The 20,272-nt window shown below is 37.9% G+C and overlaps 1 protein-coding gene across 1 annotated transcript in view; it reads left to right on the top strand.

Annotated features, from left to right (window-relative positions):
• The window catches only part of ren (renin), a 48,507-nt gene that overhangs the window by 20,285 nt on the left and 7,950 nt on the right, over positions 1–20,272 (top strand). The window contains exons 4-7 of the mRNA XM_039749194.1: positions 1,796–1,914; positions 6,928–7,124; positions 9,888–10,010; positions 14,058–14,202. Of these exons, the coding sequence (XP_039605128.1) occupies positions 1,796–1,914; positions 6,928–7,124; positions 9,888–10,010; positions 14,058–14,202 (584 nt within the window). The remainder of the gene's footprint in view (positions 1–1,795; positions 1,915–6,927; positions 7,125–9,887; positions 10,011–14,057; positions 14,203–20,272) is intronic.

Here is a 20,272-nt window from a genome sequence, read left to right on the forward strand (position 1 = left end):
TAATTTCTGCTGTATTTCTTGTTTTAAAGCTGTCAAGGCCAATTTGAATTAACTACAGGGTGGTGGCATGAGGATGATTTGCACAGCCTGTGTGTAAGCTTTTACAGTTGTAAATTCAACTTTGGTGTGGTGAATAGCACTCTGTTAAAAAAGACGGAAAATAAAACGTGACAAGTGACGTCTGATGATCGAAAACTGAGTACTAATGAGTGATGCCATAATGAAGGATAAGTGAACAGGGATGTGTGATGAACAGCTACTGTGTAGTGATGTAGGACATGTGATGAGTGATTACTGATACATGATGGGGAGTAATGCTGATGTTTGATGGTTGGAGAAGTGAAAAAAGACAATGTCCTAAAATGGACACTATACACTACTACTGACTCAACGGTTTGAATCTCATCCTGGTCACTGCCTGTGCAAAGTCTGCAGGTTCTCCCCATGTCTGTATGATTTTTTTTTTCTCAAGTTGCTTCAGTTTTTCCACATCATAATGACGTACAGGTTGTTGCTTTAATTCTAGACCACCAAAATATGTATGTGTGTGTGTGTGTATGAGTATGCTCTTCGATGGATTGATTCTATGTAGGGTTGGTTTTCATCTTGCATCCAGGTCTGTAAGGATAGACTCAGGTTGTCTGTAAAAGATAATTTTTTAAGCTAGTTCAAATATGGAAGGACAAACAAAGAAAATAAATGTTCTGTATTCTGCATACTTGGAGGATTCCTTAAATTTCATGTAAAAAGCGGGGTTAAAATATCCCAAGAATCTGAAGACTAAAGTATAAGTCTGTATCAGAGATATTTCATTTCTTAACAGATTCAGCAAAGCTAACATTGAACCCCTCAAAGTTTAAGTTTGAAAACTCCAGTTTGAAATTACCTAGATAACTCATTTGCTGTCACCAGATAAAAGTTTATAAAAGGGCTACAAAAAACTACTTGGATGGCAACACTTGAGTAAAGGTGGGGTGAAAGGTGAAAAGAACAATTTTTTTTACTAATAAAGAAGGAAACAGTCCACGTACAAAATATAGAAAAAAGAAAACCCAAGTCAGCAAAATTCTCAGATTAGGCACTTTACTAGAATAGTCTGAGTTTCTTTTCAGTTCTGAGATTTTTGTATTTGCTGTTTTGGTTTAATCTGTGACAGCTTTTGGATTGTCACGTTACTTGTGGTCAAAGTAATCGTCTGTCTACAGTGAAAGTGTACTGAATGCTGAGTGTGGAATTTGCACTTTCATTATTTAATGCCAGAGTAATCCGCTGTAACATTAACAGACTATGGTTTTTCACTGCCTGTGCCCTTTCATTTAATGAAGTGGTACTGAAGCTCATAAAATAAGGAAATTCTGGCCTGATCACTGCCCGCTAGAGTCTGTACCTTCTCCATATCTACATTTGTTATCTTTGCGCACTCCAGTTTTCCACCCACATCCTAATGCTTGCAGTTTAAGACAACAGACAAGTTTAAATTCAACAGATATTAGTGAGTGTATGTGTGTAATGATGAGCTACCACATATTTCCAGGATGAGTTAATGCGCCCTACAGCCCTAAATATAATTCAGAATCTTCAATAACTGGAAGCGTGGATTTAGCTAATAATTTGATTACTACTGGAATGTAAGCCCCAATTGTGTTTGATTATTATTGCCCAGAGTAATTATTGTGGTAACATGTTTTAAGTATCATTTGAGGACAGTACACCTCACAAAATGTGCAAGCCATTGCTTTGGATATTTTTAATGTTTGCATGCAGGCAACTTTTTAAATCAGATTTTGTTTTCTAGTCTCTCATAGCAGATATGATTCTTCTCAGTCTCAGACGTATATTAAAAATGGAACAGGCTTTTCTATTCAGTATGGATCAGGAAACGTGAGGGGATTCCTTAGTGAAGATCTTGTCATGGTAAGTTGTTCATCTTTGCTATCTTTTTACTGTGTATTTTCATATTATTTTCTGTCTGCTATTATATATTTTAGGTTGTGATTTGATTTGATATATTTTATTAATCCCTGAGGGAAAAGTGACTTTTAGATTGTACAGGAAGCTTTTTATAAGCAAAATGTCTACCTTGATTTCTCTAATACTGATAAATTCATGATTTAGTTTTTGTCAGTCTCTTCGCTCTTAACAACATATGACCAATGCAGAGAATTTAGTTAATTTGCCACTCTAAAACACAGCAGTAATGAAGGGTGACCAAGATGCTCATGACGGCAGGGCTAACAGAAGTCTGGAATGGATCCTTGTTTCTACAGGAGCACTCTGATCAGCTGATAATCTACTCTCAAGATATTTTTTGTGCCAAATCTGTTATAAGAGCCTTCTCTGCTTTAGTAGATAATATACTGTATTCATAAAAGAGCCTCCAAAAATTGTATTTAATTGTTTAACCAAAAAAGTGTAAAAGGTTGTGAAACGAATAAGTCATTTAACAATGAATGTATAGAATTACAAAAGTTACAAGACCATCTAGTGTGGCTGTAGTGGTCCTCACTACATGACCGCAGGTTTTTGTTCCAACCAGTTTCTCAATCAGTAAGTCATGTTACCTCAAGCTGATTGCCTTTATTAGGTCTTTTTTTTTCCTTGCTTCTTATTCCGCATTCAGAAAGAAAGGCAGTTGTATTTTTACATTTATAACACATTTACAAATATTTGTATTTTTGCTATAGTTTAAAATACTCAACTCTCTCATAGCGTTTTCCTGTTAATGTGCCCTTTATGTGCATATTGCATCCGAATAAGGACAATTAACAACTAGCAGAGCAGACACTCAGACAAATGACTCTGAATGTTGAAAGGCTGCTACTACTTTAGTGTCAGGTCAGTGCTGTGCAACAAAAAAGCAGAAAAACTTTGTTACTGTACTTGTGGATGTTTTGAGAATATTTCAGACTTAACTGACTATAAAAATTTTCATCTCCATTCACATTTTCTTCACTAAATTTTCAAAAGAAAATCACTACTCTTACTCAGATATGTTCTGCTAGTCACATTCATTCATGCAATCTACGTAAATATGCACCACTTTTTGCTCTGTCCGGTATCTAACATACAGGCTTGCCCCATTGTAGGTACAACCTCTCCAGGACAATTCGTGTATACACAGAAGCTGATTTTGAAATGTGTGCCAGTGGTCCAAACACCTGGCTATCCAAACAGTGACCCCATGCACTACTCACTACAGCCTGCAGAAAGGGACAGATTTTTAGGGTGGGGCTGGATGTTTGGGGTGGGGCTGGATGTTGGTGACACACAATCTCAGTCTCAGTAATTTCCACAGTTAATGCTGCTATGGTAACACACTGTCTTCACAGTTGCCTGCCAAACAGGGAGAGGCTGATCCACAACTCACAGCGAGATGCACATGGCTGTTCACGTTCTGTGGATTAATTACCTTGTCATGTGTGTTGCTGCTCACATTATCACGGTCATTAGGCCTTAAAATCACAGTGTGTGAACTATTAAGAAAAGCCCTAGAAAAAAACAAAGGGCCATTCCTTTGAGTGTGACAGTAGAAGTAATAGAATCCAGGTAAAGTGTTTTATTAAACATTATTTAATAAACGACAATGCCTTATTAAGGTTTATTTTGATGACTAATGCTATTATTAAAGTAATTATGTAATTTTCATGGAGTGCAGTGTTATTTGAACAAAAAATGGTGGTCATTTTAGGGGGCAGGGAACACTAATAAGTGTTTTCCATTTAAATTAATTGTAATTAGTGGTTCGCGATACAAAAATTTGCTTTATGAAACAGGTTTTCAGAAATGGTTTGCCTCCTTCTTAAAAGGGAAAGCCTGCATGCTTCTGCTGTTACTGCCCTCCTCACTGAATTAAAATACAGTCTTCAAGATGTCCGCTCACACTGAATGTTGCAATTACTTGACTCAGCATACTTTAGGGATACAAAATCACCCAATAAAAGATGTCAGACTTGGTGACAATTCATGTCAAGGGAGCATTTGACGAACAGCAAGTGCTGTTTATAAAAGAGACAACAACATTTATTTATATAGCACATTTTCATACAAAAAAGTAGCTCAAAGTGCTTTACATAATGAAGAAAAATAAAAGACAAAATAAGAAATTAAAATAAGAAAACATTAGTTAACATAGAAAAAGAGTAAGGTCCGATGGCCAGGGAGGACAGAAAACACAAAAAAAAACTCCAGACGGATGGAGAAAAAAATAAAATCTGCAGGGGTTCCAGGCCATGAGACTGCCCAGTCCCCTCTGGGCATTCTACCTAACCTAAATGAAACAGTCCTCTTTGGATTTAGGGTTCTCACGGACGGACTTGATGATGATGGTCACGTAGACTTCTGGCCTTTAATCCATCACTGTTGGAACATCACGATGCTTTGAGTAGATGGTGGTGGCGCAAGAAACAGAACAGAGAGGTTAGGGGTTAGTACAGATTTTAGAGCCACCATGAATAGTTATTACAATGAATTGGAGAAGGCCATGTTAAAGTAATGTGATTTCAGCAGTTTTTTAAAGTGCTCCACTGTATTAGCCTGGCGAATTCCTATTGCCAGGCTATTCCAGATTTTAGGTGCATAACAGCAGAAGGCCGCCTCACCCTTTCTTTTAAGTTTAGCTTTTGGAATTCTAAGGAGACACTCATTTGAAGATCTAAGGTTACAATTTGGAATATAAGGTGTCAGACATTCCGATATATAAGATGGGGCGAGATTATTTAAGGCTTTATGAACCAGAAGCAGAATTTTAAAGTCAATCCTGAATGACACAGGTAACCGGTGTAGTGACATTAAAACTGGAGAAATGTGTTTGGATTTTCTTTTCCTAGTTAGGATTCTAGCAGCTGCATTCGGCACTCGTTGCAAACGATTTATGTCTATTTTGGGTAGCCTGAGAGGAGTGCGTTAAGTAATCTAGTCGACTGAAAACAAAAGCGTCAACTAATTTCTCAGCATCTTTCAATGATATAAGAGGTCTAACTTTTGCTATGTTTCTTAAGTGAAAAAATACTGTCCTAGAGATCTGATTAGTATGCGATTTAAAATTCAGATTACAGTCAACAATCACCCCTAAGCTTTTTACTTCCGTCTAGACTTTTAATCCTAATGTATCCAGTTTATTTCTAATAGCCTCATTGTATCCATTATTGCCAATCACTAAGATTTCAGTTTTCTCTTTATTTAGCTTGAGAAAGTTACTATTCATCCATTCAGACAGTTAAGTACTTGGTCAAAGGAGAAATGGCAGTGGTGAGAGCAGTAATTAGAGAATTTGATGGAGAAGCTGGCTAATCAAGCAGTGCAGCCATCCCCTCATTAACAAATCCTTCTTTCATAGAAAAACGCACTGAGTGGAATTTTGGGTGCAGTGGCAAAATGGAGAAGGCATTGTTTGTGTCTGTATATGTGATAACAGAAATCGAAGGGAGAATGGAGAGCGAAGGAGTGTGGAAAGAGAAAGAGAGAGCACTTGGTCAGAGTGGGGCCCAGATAGGAAGGAAACTCTAATGTGTGCTGAGTGCCGAAGAGGGTGTTAAGCCTGCTGACTGGTGCACAGGAGCGCTGTAAACATTGGGCTCTGGTGATGCATTGCAGGTATCGATGGAAGGGGCAGGGACAGACAGGTAACATGATGGAGGTTGAGGCTGTCAATTGAGAGCAGCAAGGATGGAACGATCACTGGGGATGGAAACAGTGGTCTCAGAGATTACAATAATGATTCAATGCGAGGATGGAGTAAATGATGCAATTTTTACATCACTTGCTCTTTTTGCCAAAGTGCAGCAACAGATGTGCGATGGCCACATTGATGGAATGTACTCTTTATGGAGTTAGTACTGCAATGTATATTGCTCTGGTAGGAGGATTCTAGACATTCTTGGTTTTAATTGTGCTTTATTATGTCCCCTACAATCCTATTGATTTTGTTTTTAAAAACAGTATTTATGTATGTCTTTATTAATGACTGCACTTTCTCACTTTGATGTTGAAAATAAATCATGCACTTTTTGCAACAATACTCACATACCCTGGTCCATCCTCGGTTCACAAAGCATTAAATGCCCAGGAGCTGTGGGCACCCAAGGCATTACAGCCTGAATTATTTTACATTATCTGCATACTATGTATGTAGGCAGTGGGGTGTAGTGGTTAAGGCTTTAGACTTCACACCCTGAGGTTGTGGGTATACATCCTGCTACTAATGCTGTGTGACCATGAGAAAGTCACTTGACCTCCTTGTGCCACAATTGGAGAAACCAAAAGAAATGTAACCACTTGTAATGTAAATGTTTTAAGTCACCTTGGATAAAAGCATCAGCCAAATAAATAAATATATACATTAGGCAGAGATCCTACATTTACTTGTACAGTACTTTTGCTACTTAAGTACAATTATTAGCAGATACATTAAAACTTAAAAGAAAAGTTTTCTCATGGGCAGATTTTACTTTTATTTGAGTCACCTTCAAGAAAGTTATCTCTAATTTTACTCAAGTATGGCTTTTGGGTACTTTACACAACACTGCACTAACATGCTTATTATCATAGCTGGTTAAATAACCAGAATACCTGGAAAAGTGAAAAGCGTAAAAAACAAGTTGGAAAACACAAAATTATGCCTATGTAACATAGAGTACATACTGTAAATGCTTGGTACGTTCTAATAAATATTTACCAAAGTTATAGTAGTTTTATAATTTCTACATTAACTCCAAAATATAGAAACTGGTAAATAACAGCTTGCTTAATTAGGCTCGGAGTCCATTTAAAAATCAAAGTTAGTTAGAATAAAAGCCTGCAGCCACGTGGGGTCCCCAGGACAGAGTAAAAGAATCACTGGTTTAGTGAAATGATTTGTGCTCAGCTTGTTCATAATCTTTAATGACCAGTTTCTTCTTGTTGCTTCTTTTTTTGGAAAATAATACCAAGGTTGGAGGTATCCCTGTGATCCAGGTATTTGCAGAAGCAACAGCAGTACCAGCTCTGCCATTCATCTTTGCCAAATTTGATGGTGTGCTAGGAATGGGCTATCCTAACATAGCCATCGATGGCATCACTCCTGTCTTTGACCAGATTCTTTCCCAGCATATTCTGAAGGAGGAGGTCTTCTCAGTCTATTACAGTCGGTATGTTCTTTTTACATATCAGCATGCCTTATGGATGTTTTTTTCTACAAACTCTTAAATGCTTGCCATATGATTTATTTTTTTATTCAGAAAAAAGATCATTAATACCAAATAAAATTAGATTCCATTTGGCACAATAATCATATGTTAACAAAAGTCATTGAAAATAATGTTATGCCAATATTGGTGCAGCATTGTGGCACAGTGTTTGGAGGTAATATGTACTTCCCATATATTCATTTTTTTTTATATTAACTCTCACGTTGAAAAGACTCATGTACAGTAAATATAGATATTAGGATTTTTGGAACTCAGCAAGACAACTCCTTTTGCCATCATTTAACATTTTCAGACCCCTACCACCTAAATAAAATTTTAAGATTGTCTCATATACTATTTCAGCGATTACTGTATATATAAAATCCAAAGTATGTCTGTCTATCTGTCTGTCCGTCTGTCTGTCTGCTTTTCACGAGAGAACTACTTAATGGATTTAGATCAGGTTTTTTTCTATCTTTTGCTTGAACATTCTGGTTGATTTTGCGACTTCTCTCATCGCTCTAAGTATCATAGTTCACTTGCAGGAGTGATATATTCTCGTGACTCCAACAGCGAGGCTGTGGGCTGATGGGAGGGGGAAGCGGGCGGGATCCTGCTGATTGCCAGAGATATCATGACCACATTCTTTTCTCCCAACCTGGAGGACGCTCTCCCGTCAGAGCTGAACACGATCAGATACAGTGGGGTGTGCCTAATTTCGCTTGCCCAGAATTACATTTTAAAAATTTGTTTTTATTATTTTTAATTTTTTCCCTGTTTCATTACAATGTGGATGGAGCCGCAGGGGATACCTAGTCTACTATATAATAAAATATTAATTAGAGCAATCTGATTGGTCAGTTTGGCTTTGGTGACGTGAAGAAAGAAGAAGTGCAAGTGTGGGACACATTAGCAGGAACAAAGACTCATGCTAAAAGAGTTTCTTTCAAAGACAGAAAGTATAAAATTAGACAGAAGGGGTGGATGGCACCTCAAAATAATGATGGAGCTTGAGAAGCAGGCTTTGCAGGTCTGTTTTCGAGACAGGAAACACTGGTGAAGAGACGTTTATACACGCAAATTCAGAGGAAAGGCACTGAAAGTAAATGTAGGGCAAGAGATAGCAATGATTTTTCAATTATTTTATTACCTGTCTTTGACAGGTACTGTGGCTATTACAATTTAATTGATGTAAAAATAGCACATTTTTATCCTAAAGAGTTATTTCATGGTGTGTGTGCTTCAATGCAAAGGGGAATGTGTTTTTCATGGGTTAGGGTCTTTTTATCAGACGAAATGCATAGCAGTTATGATTTACATTGTAATAAAACAATGTTTCTTTTTGCAATGAGCAGGAGAATTCATTAAATAGGTTAAAATCAAGATTAAAACACAGACAGGACCACTTCTTTGAAACCTGAGCCTCAATATATCCTTCCTTAAACCCATATCCTCTGCTCACCTATCAGGTCTACTCAGCAAATAGAAATGTACACCGGCATAATTTCTCACTTCTCACAGTGCTTTACAGAGACAGAGTAGAACCACTTCAACCACCACCAATGTCCAGCACCCACATGGATGATGCAACGGTAGATTATTTTGCTCATTACAAAAAGAAACATTGTTTTTTTACAATATAAATCATAACTACTACGTATTTCTTACAAATATATAACAAAATTCTGCTAAAAAGATACATTAATTATACCATATAATAATATGTTAACCCACAAGATAAGCTTTGATGATGATGATTATTATTATTACAGAAAAAATGTAAGGAAAATGCCTAACTATCGACATAGTCAATTTTCAACAGTGATGATTAATTGTTTGATTCACATCAGAAAATCAAAATCCTCTTCCCTGCAATTGAGACCATCCTCAATGATTTCTTTACATCTTCATACGTCACCTACTCAACAAAGCATTACAGAAGGTAGTGAAGTTAGCCAAGATTCTTGCTAGGACACAGCTTCTTCCATTTAGGACATTTTTCACATGCTCTCTTTAAAAGGCAAATTATTTTATTAAAGATCTCAGCCATCCTGAGGTGACCCAGGGGCTACAGAGCTGAAATAAGTGGAGGCCCGCAAGATACAGTAGCACTGTGTGCCATTTTACATGCAGAGGAACTCATCTTGTTTGGCAGCCATATCCAGAGAAGCCATGCTGCCTGTTTTAGAGACTCCAATCTAACACCATATAGGAGAAAAGTCCAAGCTGGATCAGAAACTGATCAACATAATAAGACAGAGAGACAACTGGTAGCCTATTATCAAGTTATAGTATTTTAACCAACATCATTGGACTGTGCTATTTTGAGTAAATTATTGATAATTCATGAATAAATCCCGGGTCCTCCCTGCGTGGCATTTCCTCCGTTCTCCCTGTGTCTGCGTGGGTTTCCTCCGGGTACTCCGGTTTCCTCCCACAGTCCAAAGACATGCAGGTTGGCATATTGGAGATCTTAAATTGTCCCTAGTTTGTGCTTGGTGTGTGAGTCTGTGTGTGTGTGTGCCCAGCAGTGGGCTGGCACCCTGCCTGGGGTTTGTTTCCTGCCTTGCGCCCCATGTTAGCTGGGATTGGCTCCAGCAGATCCCTATGACCCTGTAGTTAGGATATAGCGGGTTGGATAATGGAAGGATGAATAAATGTGTAACTTTCTTTCCTGAGTGTTCTATGAATCTAACCAATTACACAACTGTTTATCTTTGACAGAGATCCCCATAATATGCCTGGTGGAGAGATTGTGCTTGGTGGAACAGACCCCAGTTATTACCATGGAGAATTTAACTACCTCTCTACCAGCAAGACAGGAAAATGGGAGATTGAGTTAAAGGGGTAAGCAGTCTTGTCAGCAGCAATTCTCTTGAACAGAAATTATGAGTGTCCTGTGCCTCTTTTTTTCTTTAACATATGTTGCGTAAATTAGGCCTTTATTGGGGGGCTAATATGAAGAAACAATTTGAATGCACTACCACTTATTATGCACTAGCAAAATACCCAAGCTTTGCAGCGGAGTAGTGTGTTAAAGAAGTAATGAAAAAGAAAAAGAAACATTTTGAAAATAACATAACATGATTGTCAATGTAATTGTTTTGTCACTGTTGTGAGTGTTGCTGCCACACATATATATATACAGTATATATATATACTGTATATATATACACATATACACACACACACATATATAAACATATATATACATATACATATATTATTATCTACATATATTCACACATACATATACATATATACACACACACACACACATATATATATACATACATATACTGTATATTACACACTTTGGGGTGCGAGCAGCTGTTGCTGGGCGTGCCAGAATCCATCGAGGAAGAAAACAGAAAAACATTATTTGTACAAATTCTTCATTTATCTATCCATTCCTAAATAGTTAAATGGCCAGGCTATTTCGTATCAGTGCAATACACTGCTTGTTAAAACGGATGACTTCTGCTCTTACGTGCACATAGTGTTGCGTGGGCATTATGAACTATCATATCTGTTCAAGTTCTATTTAAATTTTACATATAAGTAATTTTTATTTAATCAACAGAAATATCGTTGGTTGGAATGTAAGTTAAATTTAGTCATCATTGCATAAATTTTTCTTCACCATAGAAATGTAAAGACTAAATTCAACTTACATTCCCACCAAAGATATTTCTGTCAACTAAATAGAACTTACTTATATCCAAATAGAACTTTTCAAATCTGAGCGTACATTTTAGATCGACTTAACGCGCACCATATCGAGCCCCGTGCTATCGTGCTATTGTGCTCTGGCCTGCCTGCCTCAATAAGTCACCATCGCTTCGCTCTTACTTTTTTACCGTTCATTTAATCATGGGCCTCTCTACAGTTTTGTTTATTTTCGGGTTGTAATGTTCATTAAATTTACGTATCATCTGTTCAATTGGCGGACCGTGCATCTCACACGTAGGCCTTCATTACTGCCCCGTCTGAATCAACCCGCCCCTCAAAAACTAATTTATGGTTATAAAAAACATCTTAATATTCAGAAATACAGTATAAAGAGCCGCTGCATCGCAGATAGAATCACAACATTTCACTCACCAAAAATTTGGATTGTTTCTAAACAAAATCCATCCTCTTCTCTTTCCTCAAAAACAGTTCAATCACTCTGTCGTACGGATTATCCATGCGCCTCAGTTCCATCAAAAAGTCCCTTTCTATCCCCATCGAAGCTAATGCTGAAAATCGAACCTACAGCTTCTATACAATCAATGGGTCTGAATACGGTGACGTCGCCGTACACCTGCTACAGGGCCGTACTGAAACCAACTCAAAATCTGATTGGTTGAAGCAACAAGTTAATCAACATTTATTCTGTGTTAGAGTGCCTACACAACGAATTGTAAAGTCCTCTCTGCCTGGCAACAAATGATGGCTGAAATGTGATTGGTTAAATGCTTTAATACGAAAATACATGCCTGGAAGCAGCACAACCATCTGAAATGCTATGAAAGGAAGCGGACAGACTATTTGGAATTATGTAATAAGTATTCATGGAGAAAATATAATTAACATCAGTTTGTGATTCAGATATTTTTACGTATGAATATGGTAAGCACAGTCCTTCAACCGCGAATATTTACCTTATATGGGCAGGCACTCAATTACGTGGGAGGCATGATGATGCGAGATGCAACTCCGCCTCCCACGGCCATCGAGCTGCAGTCTATTACAGTATATGGATGAAAAAATAGGTTCCAGTTATGACCATTACGCGTAGAATTTTGAAATGAAATCTGCCCAACTTTTGTAAGTAAGCTGTAAGGAATGAGCCTGCTAAATTTCAGCCTTCTAAATACACGGGAAGTTGGAGAATTAGTGATGAGTGAGTGAGTGAGTCAGTCAGTCAGTGAGAGCTTTGCCTTTTATCGATAGATAGATTTATAAATCAAGAAAATACAAATTTAAGCATTCTTAGATATTTTGCCCCATCACACAATAAAGTAGAGAAGTCAGATTTCATATTATGAACAAAAAACATTAATATGGTAAAAGACAATGTTTCTGCCATTCTCTGAAGGGTGAGAGGACTGTTTCCATTTCTGCTGAAAGATCATCTTCGACAAAGATTAATGTATCAGTATTTATAAGAAGTTTCTCCTAATAAAGTACAAATGAGATTAGATAATGAGAAGGATCATACAGTGTATTTCATTATTTTATAAACATTAAATAGTTGGGTATGAGAAGATTGCTTCTTTCCATTGTATTTCTCCAATTTAGGTGGGATAGATTTCAGTTATGTGACTGTCAGTGGTCTCTTCCTTGCTTTTACTCTCTACATTAGACAGATAGATAGATAGCCTCACAAGTTTGTCCAGGTGTGAGGCGTCCTTCTTCTTTATGCTGCCTCCCCAGCACACCACCGCGTAGAAGAGGGCACTCGCCCCAACCGTCTGGTAGAACATCTGCAGATTCTTATTGCAGATGTTGAAGGACGCCAGCCTTCTAAGGAAGTATAGTCGGCTCTGACCTTTCTTACACAGAGCATCAGTATTGGCAGTCCAGTCCTATTTATCATCCAGCTGCACTCCCAGATATTTATAGGTCTGTACCCTCTGCACACAGTCTGCTCTGATGATCACAGGGTCCATGATGGGCCTGGGCCTCCTAAAATACACCAGCAGTTAAGCTCATAAACAAGGGTTTAGTAATTTCTTTTTCAGTGTGATGAGGGAAGGAGCACTGTTGAGGTCAATCCCTTGTCTTCTAACAGAGGTGATACATTTTCCACTCTTCAGGTTTGGAGTAAGTAGGAGATGAGTGTAATTGCACCTGGCCAGGAAATACTGAATGGTTTGGTCCAGTTTTCAGAATTTTCTGATGATTTTTGGTGAATAAATATTGCAGTGAAGACTAAATGTTGACAAATGTCACTTCTGAGCAATTGGAGTTTTGATATGAGGATAAATGTGTTTGCTGTTTAAATGTATTATTTACTATACCTTTGCTGATTTCTTATTTTAGTAAATTATATAACCATCCATAGATAGATAGATTGATAATACTTTGTTGGTGCTTAAGGAGAAATTAAAGTTTTACAGAAGCTCAAAGAAAAATAACTAAATTAAACAAAACATTACAAACCAAACTCCCAGCCCAAACCCCCTTCTGGCCTGGATAACTGAGAGCTAATGCTGTCAATAACAGGGTTGTGGGTGGCAGTAAGATGAGGTGAGACCAACTTGGATTGTGCCACAGGTTTATATTTAACTTCATTAACATTTGGATAGAGCAGCTTCAGCCTGTAGTGTCCATAAATGGAATGCACCTAATAGACCCTCAGTTCCTTGTTTGAATTCACCAGCATTCAGAATGATTCATCATTAAAATATTGGAACAGAGTGAATCATTTCTGTTGCTGGGTCAGCCAAGATGATGTACCTTATTTTCCTGAGCAGTGACATGGATGAATTCAGCCCACATTTCAATGTCTTGAGCACATACAGTATGTTAGTTTTAATTGCACTGTGCTCTCTCCTTCATCAATGCACAATCAAAAAATCTCCAGTTGCCCTCCTGCTTTTTCCTCTCACTCTGATGAAGCCTGTCCATCATTAAAATGGCATCTGAAATAAGAGATGTAAGCTGGTTCACCACAGTAACCAAAATCTCAACCCAAATATCTGATTTGCAGTGTCTAGTAAAGTTCACAAGTCATGCATAATATTTACAGAATAACAAGTCAAATTTTACATATGAATTTTTTTTGTTTGTTTTTGGTATTCTGTATACTGAAGAACTATTTCTACTTTTTTTAATTATTTCCTGACCTGATTTCCTAAAAAGTGGTTAAAAAGAACTGTCCGGTTTGCCTTTTTTCAATCGCAGGGTCTCAGTGGGAGGAGAGACGCTCTTCTGTAAAGATGGCTGCACTGCTGTAATCGACACTGGCTCGTCCTACATCATAGGCCCTGCTGCTTCAGTAACACAGCTGATGAAGGCAGTTGGAGCAACTGAACTGGCAGAAGGAGAGGTTGTATTTGCCCTATTTTATGAAACAAAATTGTATTTATTTAGCTGATATAAGACCTGGTGCAGCTGAAAACAAAATTTAGGTGTTGTTTAAAGTTGATTGCTCTTCCACAGGGTTTATATTAGAATTCAAAGCAGGTAACAGAGGAAAGACCACACAAGCATTAGAGAAAGGAACAGCATGTAGTTTCACTTTTAATGTTGATTTAACTTTGTAACAAACAGAGACTGCAACATTTAAAGAGTTTCGGTTCCAGAAGGGTTGTCCTGTTTAGTTTGGCTCAAGGAAATAAAGAGGTAAAATGAAAATGCAAATGAAGGGATCAGCTAGTCAAAAATATGACTTTCTAAGCTATCACAGGTTGCTTTCAATTTGGAGGATTTGACCTCTTGGGTAGCAGGTCAATGCACGAATGCTAACTTCCGATCTGGGTGTTTCTTATATACTGATGGACTGGAAAGAGTGGGATTTCTGGAGTACCCTACCATTTTCTAAGTCCACTTAATCCTGAGAAGAGTCAAAGGTGGCTGGAGCCTATCTCAGCAAGCACAGAGGTAAGAAAGATATCGGAGGTCCTCCACGCTGTCCTCCTCCTCCACTCTATGGTTAAAGAAGAAAAGTAAGCTAAGAATTGCGTCACCCCCTTATCATTCTCAGCATTTCCAACCTGGACCAAACCCTCAATATGTTTCCTTGGCTTGCATGTTTGACAGCTTCTTGGAATAAACTGTTATGAAGGCAGCACACTCAATAGGAGTCAGAAATACAACTGGAATATGGGCAAGACTCTTCCATGGCTGTGGTCTTGGCTTTTCTGATCTTTGACAGAAAAGGTTTAAATTGGTTCTTAAAGAAAAGGTTCAAAGACTGGATTACTGGATGACTTCCAAGAAGACAGATCTTATATGTCAAACCATTGTGATAGACAACCCATCCATGAGTCAAGAAGTATATTCTCTTTTTCAAATAACAGTAACGACACACTGCAAGATAATGTGCAGTGGATACACTTTACTTGAGCATTCCTAGTTTTCATCCTTTTTCTCTGTACGTTTAGCATTCATTTTTTCAGACGTTGATGCTCTTGCTGTTTCCTGAGCAGCTCTTTTTTTCTCCACCCTAGCGGCCCGCTTGTTCTCTTCTTTCGTCAGAATCTTTTTGCATTAAAACTGATTAAATCAGTGTTTGTGTTGCAATTACTTAATACATTTTCTTTAATTTTTCACTTAAGCTGTCACTTAAGTCTTCAATCTGCCTCAAGAGTGATTTAAGATATGAAGAGGTAGGGGAAGTGACGGCGAAAGTGGCAGGGATAAGAACGGTGCCCGTATGCATGTGTCACATGGCCACCCTGCTGGCCGCTGCCGATAGTTGATTCTAAATTAAAATAAAAAGAGGAATAACCTTGGAGGTCAATCATCATCTCGAAAGTGAATAGAAGATGTCATGTAGTATATGTGCACTAAATTTCAGGTCAATAGTTCAAACAGTTTGTGAGCTACAGGTGATTCTGAATCCTGGACAGACACGGTAGTGTATTATATAAGAAGATATGGGAGTTATGCATGAGGAACAGCGGCTTGATTGCAAACTGCATGGCATTTTCAAACTACGTTAATATTTGATCAGCCAGAGACATTAGGTATGGTTATTTCTATACAGAGAGAATTTTCCATATGGCTGAAGAGTTTCAGTTTAACAGGCCCTGCCTTTTGACAGCCCCCCAGCCTTGACTCTCTGAGAAGACAAGGAAAAACTCCCAAAAAAACCTCGTAGGGAAAAATGGAAGAAACCTTGGGAAAGGCAGTTCAAAGAGAGACCCCTTTCCAGTTGGTTGGGCGTGCAGTGGGTGTCAAAAGTAGGGGGTCAATACAATACAATACACAGAACAGAACAATTCCTTAAGACAGCATAATAATAAAAATTTTAGAAGTACGGTTTAACAGTAGATGATATGACATAATTAGGTTTGGATATTTTTAGAGTCCTGAAGACCTCATCCATCTAGCTGCCTCCCCATTTGGCCATGCCACGGCTGAAACCGTTGCTCGATGAAAGGACCCTCTTTCTCATGATTCCTGTGATCCTCCATCAGGGATGACTTTACCATAGGCAGGCAAACAACTTGGCAGGTGGGCCATGGCACCAATTGCCACATTTGGGTACCGAGAAAAGAAACAGAATAGGTGAGGGTTAGTATTCAAATTTAATTATCATGTTACTTATGTTATAGTGCTAATGACTAACAACAGAGATGCAGTCTGTACAGTTAATCAGCAGCTCTAGTCAGGATATGCTAAACTGAAGTAGTGAGTCTTCAGCTGGGATTTAAAGGCTGAGACTGAAGGGGCATCTCTTATGGAAGCAGGAAGACCATTCCACAGTTTAGGGGCCCTGTAACTAAAAGCTCGACCTCCCACTGTTATTTTATTAATCCTTGGAATCCTAAGCAGACCGGCATCTTGAGATCTTAATGTGCGCTTAGGTTTGTAAGTCATGATAAGTTCAGACAAGTAAGCTGGACCTTGGCCATTTAATGCTTTATATGTTAAAAGGAGGATTTTGAAATCTGCCCTGAACTTAACTGGGAGCCAGTGTAAAGATTTAAGAACTGGAGTTATGTGTTCATATTTTCTTGTTCTTGTAATAATTCTTGCAGCCGCATTTTGGATTAACTGGAGGCTGTATAGAGAACAGTTTGAACAGCCAGTGAACACCGCATTGCAGTAGTCAATCCTACTACAGATAAATGCATGAATTAATTTCTCACAATCCTGTTTATTTAGAAAGCGCCTTAATTTCCTAACATTTTTAAGATGAAAAAAACATGTTTTGGACGACTTTGTAATATGTGCTTTAAATGACATGCTAGATTCCAACTGAGTTAAATGACGACAAAATATTGCTGTGATCAGCGTCATTCCCTCCAACAATTAACATCTCTGTTTTATATGTATTTAAAGACAAGTAGTTCTCATTCATCCACTCCTTTAATTCACTAACACAACTAATTAAAGACAACATCGGAGAAACTTCATTTGATTTAAATGAAAGGTATAACTGGGTGTCATCTGCATACGAGTGAAAATTAACATTATGTTTCCTAATGAGAGATCCCAGTGGAAGCATGTAAAGTGAAAACAGTAAAGGTCCCAGTACTGAGCCCTGCGGGACACCATATTGAACTTCTGTGTATAATGGTGGAGTACTGTCAGCAGATTTCTGTACATACTGGAATCGATTTGATAAATAAGAACTGAACCAAGCGAGCACGGGCCTGTAAGCCCAACATCGTTTTCTAGCCTGTGCAGTAAAATAGAATGGTCAATGGTGTCAAATGCTGCACTTAAGTCCAACAACATAATTACAGTGGAGTTTCCTTCATCAGAGGATATCAGAATGTCATTTACAACCCGTGTTAGTGCCGTTTCTGTACTATGACCAGTCGAAAGCCAGACTGGAATTTCTCAAATAAATGGCAATGCGTAAGGTGTGACTGAAGCTGACTGGCCACTACTTTTTCTAGTATTTTAAAGAGAAATGGTAAATTTGAAATAGGCCTATAGTTATTTAGTATGTGTGGGTCTAGGTCTGACTTTTTAAGTAAAGGTTTAATGACTGACACTTTTAGTGCATCAGGTACTGTGCCATGCAGTAATGAACTATTGATAACGGTTAGAATAGGCTCTGCAAGAACATCCATTGCACTTTTACTAGTTTTGTTGGCACTGGATCTAGGGAACAAGTAGTGGGCTTCATTTTAGTAATTAAAGTTAAGACTTCCTGGTGAGTTACAGGATTAAAATTATAAAGTGCTGAATGCAATGTGGCAGGGTCTGCTAAGCTAGTATTTGGTTTGTACTGTGATGCTGAGATCTGGGATCTTATATTTTTAATTTTCTCATTGAAGAAGTTCATAAAGTCTGTACTGCTAATATCTGTTGGTATTTTGCACTGTTGATCTGAATTCCCATTTGTTAATTTAGCCACTGTTCTAAAAAGTACCCTAGGATTTTTATTATTGCTATCTATTAATGTAGAATAGTATTCTGAGCGAGCTTTAAAGAGGGCTTTTTTATATTTATTTACACTCTCTGTCCATGCAATTTGAAAGACATGTAGCTTTGTTGTTCTCCATCTGCGCTCCAGTTTTCGACACTCTAATTTAAGAGCTTGAGTATTTTCATTAAACCAGGGAGAGTTTCTATGTGCTTTGATCACTTTTGTTTTAGGGGAGCCACTGTGTCCAGAGCATCTCTCAAGGTCACATTATAATGTGATATTAGCTGATCTAAATTGTTTTCCATGTTTACATTTGATGTTAACTGATCTAAATGGTTTTCCACAATTACACTCGACTTACTCAAGGTATCTATAAATTTTGAAGCAGAATTACAATCTAGATGTCGCACTGTCTTTGTTTTAATCTGAGTGCTTGGCATGGGCAGAACTAAATCAAACGTAATTAAGAAGTGATCGGAAATAACTACATTTAATGGAGTAATATTTAAATTTTGAATTTCAACTTTGTAAGTTATAATTAAATCTAATGTGTGGTTATGATTATGAGTTGGACCTTTGACAATCTGACAAAATCCTACTGAATTTAACAAATAAGTAAAACATTTGCTAAAAGTGTCAGTTTCCACATCAATGTGTACATTAAAATCCCCATCAGAACTACGTGATCATAATTTATAGCCAAATCAGACAGAAGGTTGCTAAATTCAGTCATGAACAATGAATATGGCCCTGGTGGTCTGTAGACTAGCACTATAATTGTGTTGGAATCTGTTTTAATATTTAAAATGAATGCCTCAAAGGATGTAAAGTTGCCTAAATTTTTAGGAGTGATTTGCATTTTGGTACAATGAATTATTCCAAGGCCTCCTCCCTATGTACTACTCTATTTGTATGTCCATCCATTCATCCATTATCCAACCCGCTATATCCTAACTACAGGGTCACGGAGGTCTGCTGGAGCCAATCCCAGCCAACACAGGGCGCAAGGCAGGAAACAAACACCAGGCAGGGTGCCAGCCCACCGCAGTCTATTTGTATATGTTTATGTAAACTTTCAAGTTTCAACTTTTCAACTTCTAGGAGAAAAATGCTTTTACAATTAAATGTCACAGTAGGCGGCATATTAGTATTTATACTATAGATAATGTGCAGCTGTGTGTCACTAGTTATGTAAGTGTTCAGGAGCAAAAGAAAAAGTAAAGTTCAACATAAAAGATTAAAATAAAAGTTGAAATCAGAATGTTGTGAGTCTTAATTATTTGATTTTATAATACTGTTTAACTATACTCTCTGAAGTCAAATGCTGGTGTTGTATGAGACACCACATTATATCTATTATTTCTTGACCAAGAGAACACAACAAGACAGGGAACCAATGCGATTATCTGACTCATTTGGTTAAGTTTTAATAAATGTTCATCATTCTTCATCAACTTGCTTTTTAACAAACAGAAGAACATCTACAGACTCCCCACATCCAGCCCAGTCGGTCCAAGGATCCTACTACTGTCTGCATAGTGCACCTTGTTTGGCTTTGTAAATACACTCCCCATTGACGTTGTCTGTGTCGATTTTATAATTTAGTAAAAGGAATCAAACTTTAATTATAAAATTAATTCTATCAATATAAAAAAAGAAAAACCAAGATGCATATGTGTACACACATGTAAATAATTTAAACAATGTGGCCTCTGAGTAATGGTTGGACTATAAAATGCAAGTGCCCTGAATTTACCAGAAGTAAGTCCATCCATCCATCCATTTTCCAACCCGCTGAATCCAAACACAGGGTCACGGGGTCTGCTGGAGCCAAACCCAGCCAACACAGGGCACAAGGCAGGAACCAATCCCGGGCAAGGTGCCAACCCACCGCAGGACACACACACACACACTAGGGCCAATTTAGAATCGCCAGTCCACCTAACCTGCATGTCTTTGGAATGAGGGAAGAAACCGGAGTACCCGGAGGAAACCCACGCAGACACGGGGAGAACATGCAAACTCCATGCAGGGAGGAGCCAGGAAGCGAACCCGGGTCTCCTAACTG

This window comes from Polypterus senegalus, chromosome 3 (genome assembly GCF_016835505.1).
Source record: "Polypterus senegalus isolate Bchr_013 chromosome 3, ASM1683550v1, whole genome shotgun sequence".
NCBI classification, from domain to species: Eukaryota; Metazoa; Chordata; class Cladistia; order Polypteriformes; family Polypteridae; genus Polypterus; species Polypterus senegalus.